The 6,189-nt window shown below is 41.1% G+C and overlaps 1 protein-coding gene across 1 annotated transcript; it reads right to left on the bottom strand.

The window, feature by feature from the left end:
- Positions 1-1,236: 1,236 nt before the first annotated feature.
- LOC124156383 (tubulin alpha-1 chain) lies at positions 1,237-3,992 on the bottom strand. Its single transcript, XM_046530910.1, has 4 exons — positions 3,878-3,992; positions 3,313-3,535; positions 2,249-2,550; positions 1,237-2,162 (listed from the first exon to the last, which is right to left on the bottom strand). Exons 1-4 carry the CDS (start codon positions 3,878-3,880, stop codon positions 1,338-1,340), a joined length of 1,353 nt encoding a protein of 450 aa, XP_046386866.1. The 5' UTR covers positions 3,881-3,992; the 3' UTR covers positions 1,237-1,337.
- Between the last annotated feature and the right edge of the window lie 2,197 nt (positions 3,993-6,189).

A 6,189-nucleotide genomic window follows, 5' to 3' on the forward strand; every position in this document is an offset into this window, starting at 1 on the left:
AGTGGAAAGAAATAGATGCAGCTATATGAAGTTTCTGAAGCAAAATAGAAAATAACATCTCAACAATATGTTACCTGCACCTCTTTCATTAGATGAGAAGTGGGTCGTACAAATTTCTACGAGATTTCAATTGTGAAAAATTATACAACAATGAACAGGGATTATTCCTTTCTCATACAAACTGAATAGCACCCTTTATGTGGTGGAATCCTTCAGAGCAGCATGATGTCAGACTCAACAACTTTTTAACAAATCCTTAATAAGGGAAAGTCAACTGCAGTGTCCTCCATGTGTTTGTTTACCCATGACAATTACTAAGGCAATTTATTAAGATGTTCCGGCAGAAGTTCAATGCCAAGGATTAGATCTTAAATCACAACCTTAACGACCCACGGTGGTAATGACAAAGTCTCATTAGGATATCCCTACAATAAGTACAAAATTTTCCTAAAATTAGGGGACTGGGAGAAAAACCATTTTCCATCAGAGTAATCTCGAATTTGTCTTTCCAACTGTTGGCCCAAGCAAATTGTGCAAAATTACTTAAAAATAGTACGAAATTAGTCGTATATCGCTAGTATTCTCAATCATTTGGTCATCAAGATCTGAAATGGGTACCACTAATTTGGATGTCTATGTACCAGACCAAAAGAAATTCAAAGAGGCCACTTTTGTAAACTAACATCAATCACTTCCTTCTCACTTTTAGTAGGAGCAACTAAGTTGTACACGATGCAATTAAAAGGTGAGCAATGAACTGAAAAAAATTTAATTCCCAAACCGGTCCACTATCCACTTCAGAGAAAATTATTCACCAGCCACATCCACGTTTCATCTGCTTGTACTTCCTAACAAGAACTTCCGTAAAAATCGATTAGTACATGGGGGTCACCCTTCTTCCCTCAGTCAACAAGAATACGGCAAGATTGTTGCTTAAAAAACTTTTTGACTACCCCACATACAGAGAAATTCAACTTAAGCATCTAATTTAAGTGCCCCCCCCCCCCCCCCAGCATGCAATTTCTCGAGGCTGTTTCACCAATACATCGGATGTGATCACAGCAAACAGGATTTCCACAGCAGGAACCCATTTCAGCAGATAGTAAAGAATCCAATTCATTCATGTACAAAATGAATCTTACCTCTGTATTTGAAAAAGGCCCCTCTAGACCGCTCCACATCCGACAAACTAAGGAAGGTCAGGATTGAAGAATAAAAAGAAATCAAACAAGCGACTCATGCTTGGTCAGATTTATTCAGATGCATCATGACAGGCATCGATGTGGAATGATTTGCTTTCAGAGACTGCTTGTCAATAAAAAATAACATGATCAAGTTTAGTACTCTTCAGCACCCTCGCCCTCTCCTTCCACGGAGTCCATGCCAACCTCCTCGTAATCCTTCTCCAGGGCAGCCAGATCTTCACGGGCCTCTGAGAATTCACCTTCCTCCATACCCTCACCGACGTACCAGTGCACAAAGGCTCTCTTGGCGTACATCAAGTCGAATTTGTGATCCAGACGGGCCCAGGCCTCTGCAATGGCAGTGGTGTTGCTCAACATGCACACAGCACGCTGAACCTTGGCCAAGTCTCCTCCAGGTACCACGGTGGGTGGCTGGTAGTTGATGCCGACCTTGAAACCGGTGGGACACCAGTCCACAAACTGGATGGTGCGCTTGGTCTTGATGGTGGCAATGGCAGCATTGACGTCCTTGGGTACAACATCACCACGGTACAACATGCAGCAGGCCATGTACTTTCCATGTCGTGGGTCGCATTTCACCATCTGGTTGGCTGGCTCAAAGCATGCGTTGGTAATCTCAGCGACTGATAGCTGCTCGTGGTAAGCCTTCTCTGCAGAAATGACTGGGGCATAGGTAACAAGAGGGAAGTGGATACGTGGGTAAGGCACCAAGTTGGTCTGGAATTCAGTGAGATCAACATTGAGGGCACCATCGAAGCGGAGGGATGCTGTGATTGAGGAGACGATCTGACCGATGAGCCTGTTCAGATTGGTGTAAGTGGGTCGCTCGATGTCAAGGTTGCGCCGGCAAATATCGTAGATAGCTTCATTGTCAACCATAAATGCACAGTCGGAATGCTCGAGGGTAGTGTGGGTCGTGAGGATTGAGTTGTACGGTTCGACGACAGCAGTGGATACCTACAAAAAATATGAAATACATTATCACCACAACTTCCACCAGAGGCGAACGAAAATAATTACAAACAAAGGATAAGAAGACAAACCTGAGGAGCTGGGTAGATGGCGAATTCCAGTTTACTCTTCTTGCCATAATCAACTGAGAGCCTCTCCATCAACAGTGAGGTGAAACCGGAGCCAGTGCCTCCTCCGAAGGAATGGAAGATGAGGAATCCTTGCAGACCCGTGCATTGATCGGCCAGCTTGCGAATACGGTCCAAGACTAGATCAACGATTTCCTTGCCAATAGTATAATGTCCACGGGCATAGTTGTTTGCAGCATCTTCCTTGCCTGTGATCAGCTGCTCGGGATGGAACAGCTGACGGTATGTGCCGGTCCTCACCTCATCTGAAACAAGAAATATCAAGGTGAAAATTTCGATCGTGCGACAAAGACTCTTCGACCCTATCCATGATTAAAAACACAAATGGTAATGTCCACACCATTATGTTTAACACTAACGACCGACCATGGTTACGACACATTTTCAAGGTAAAAGAATAGGACACTGTCGAAACCATGGCCGCTCGTTAAGTGTTAAATAAAATACGTGTGGAAATTACCATTTGTGTTTTAATCATGGATATAGCAATATTCCACAAAATTAAGCCTGAAACGATTTTATATCCTCAACTCTACACTTGGACAATGAAAGCGCAATAATCTCACTTTCTTGGGGCAAATTTCTGACATAAGAACGCCCATAAAGACCCAATCCACCACTTTAAGAAACAATGAGTCACTGGGCGAGAGTCAACGCCGGCTAACTCTTCTCAAGCATTACCCGTGGCACACTGAGCTCACACTTTATGAATAAATAATTGGTTAACAAATAGTAATAATAATATAAAGGTCGAACACCCTCATTGAATGACTAAAATCATTTTACCTTAAGCGGACGTAAGGAACTATGGAATATGAAGCAGCAATCGCACAGCATCCGCTACGCAAGTAATACGAAAATAATTGAAACGTTCGTTTGCTTCGCGATAAAACCGCGGATTCATACGCGCCCAGGAAATTAATGACATCATCCAACGATCATAATGATAGAAAAGGTATCCTGTTCCACATGAATGAAGACTATTATTGTAGAAACCGAATGCTCACCAACTACAGTAGGTTCCAGATCAACGAAAACGGCCCTGGGTACGTGTTTCCCCGCGCCGGTTTCGCTGAAGAAGGTGTTGAAGCTGTCATCACCTCCACCAACGGTCTTGTCTGAGGGCATCTGCCCATCAGGCTGGATGCCGTGCTCCAGGCAGTACAATTCCCAGCAGGCATTACCGATCTGAACACCAGCCTGTCCAACGTGGATAGAGATGCACTCACGCTAGAAGAAAAAGAAATAAATATGAATTACAACGATTACAAGTAACCCGACTTTCACAAATCTTCACCTACATCCAACGGCACGATACTACGAAATACTAAATACCAAAACGCCCCTCAGAATCACCACTTAAATGAAATCCCGCACGCCCCAATTCAAATTGTCAACGATTCCTCTTTTCAATGGAATCAATGATTTGAGAACCCTCCCGCCAGCGTCCGGTACACAAAATGGCGGTTTCCGGCTGCAGTACTACCTCGTAATTCCCATAGGTGCTGATATCCCCAAAGATGCCATGCAATATCAACAGAACTTATCGTAGACATATTGTGAACTACTCACCATTTTGATTGATTTCTTCAACTAACAATTTGCAGAGAAGAGAATTAAGTCTTGCAGCGAGCTTGGTCTAGCTGAGTCAGGGAGCCGTTCCAAACTTGCAATGGCGTTCTCCGAGAAATTTCTGTTTTATATAACTAGAATCACGTGACTGTTTCAAGCATTCTCATTGGCTGCGAACCTCGGGGTGCGGTCATCGTCTGCTGCAGAGGCGGTTGGCACTCCGCAAGTCAAACCCACGCAGTAAATCCCACTTCCTAAAAAGCTCTCTTGTCTTTCCTTTTGACCATCTCAAAATTATTATATATTAATTTTATCTACAAAATTATAGTTTTTATAATACGTGCATCTCTTAAATTGCTCATTATTCTACACTTGACTAATATTTCAACTGGCATGCCGGTCAACGTGCAAAATATACCTATTATTATTTAAAACTGTTATAAATGGCACCGGTGAGGTCTAATACGGTGTTCTTCATAGCTTATGTGGTTGGAAATTTCTTCCAGAATACCTCTTTTTGACCTGATTTCGAATGTACGGTAGTTTAAATGTAGGATCGCCATAGCCACCGTGGGGTGTTAACAATTTTAAATTTTCATCTTGTACAGTCGCGTTTTCCGTACAATTTCTTCGCTATTATTGTCGAGGATTGATTGTATTTAGCTCATAAAATAATGCCTGTTTTCAATATCTATTCCGAAATTCTTCTATCCTTAATCATGTCGGTTTGATGGTATGTGTGGCGATTTATTTATAGCATTAGTATTCATTGGTATCTCTTCTTTCTGCTTCTTTCTACTAGTTATTATTTCTTATAATCAAATCATTGTTTATGGTGTGTAGTACTAGCTTATCCAATTAAGCGTTTCGCTGGTTCTTCTCTATGTACTCCGTTTCCCTTCATAATACTTGTGTGATCAATATTTGTTGTCAGTCTTTCTCTTTGTAGGTGTCGGTCATCGTTTAAATTATCTTTTCACCTATCGGTTTTTGGCGTTTGTGGTTCATTCTAGTATTTTTTCTGAAATTATCAAATTATCTTTTTACGTTATGTTTCACGTATGTTATTTAGATGCATGACTTATTGTTATTAGTACTTCAATTTGGAAATATGACTTGACTGTACTCGCCCTGTCTTCAGTCATAACAGGTTATTGAAGAATTTTCTTCATAAGTAGGCATATTTTATTTTTACTAGAAAAATGACGGCATAACGTATTTTGCGAGGTAATTTCAGTCGGTGGACTCAATGCGTAGATAAATTTGAGGAAATCGATAAAATTATTGATCGAATTAAAACTCTTTCTATTGCCCCTCTTAAAGCATTCTCTCTGAGATAGACAGCAAGAAGAACAGTGACCTTCTTAGGAAATCAAGAAGGCCGGCGTTCCACTTCTCGTGGGCGATGCCTCAGATGAGGTCAGAGAAATCTTGTGAATTACAACGAAATGGGAAATATTAGGAGTCACGAAAGGCAGGATTAGGGAAGGTTTTCATATATTTTTGCGTAGAAACTATTGTTTTGCCTTTGTTCATTGTAATTGGTCGATATTTCTCGTTAAAGGGATTAATCAATGAGCATCTGGTGTAATTTTTATTCAAGGAAATGAGTCACACGCCCACATTCATACGGCCTCCTCCTGAACCCACGTTTCTCCGGAAAAGACTGCCATATATGGCGTGACTCATGATGACGTTATCGCTACGAGGAACTTTCGCGTCCACAAGGAATATATTGAACAAGAACCCTTGATATTGAACTTATTCGATTCCTGGCCCACAATTTTTCAACAGCATGTTTGTATAACTGCTAAAACTCCCCTGCCCTAATGGTTCGATGAAGTCAAGGAATTGGCGTTAAAATCATTGGGTTGGAACGGTCACTCTAACGGTTAAAGAAATGGGAATCACGCATGCTTAACGTCTTGATGAAGTAGAGAACATGGCCTCAACACATGTGCAAATGAAAAAGAGTACAAAACAAGGTGCAGTACTCATGTAATTTCGAGATTTACTTGGTGAAACCCACTTCTTGCGTAAAATTCAAACAAAAATTTCCTAGCATTAGGATTCATTGTCTAAGCATATGTATTTATTGAGCACAGCACTATGCGGCGATATTCACGGATTAAACTACAACTATAGTATACTATTCAAACGATACTAGAATCACCCATAATAAAATCCTAAGGCAATTAACTACATTCAAGTAGTCCTGGCAAAAGTAGAATTTTAAACAACAGAAGAATTTCAATGCTGATGGAGGAATCAGAAGAAACCTCAAATGCTAATATTAGCAGTTAATCTAACGA

This window comes from Ischnura elegans, chromosome 3 (assembly GCF_921293095.1).
Source record: "Ischnura elegans chromosome 3, ioIscEleg1.1, whole genome shotgun sequence".
Lineage (NCBI taxonomy): Eukaryota > Metazoa > Arthropoda > Insecta > Odonata > Coenagrionidae > Ischnura > Ischnura elegans.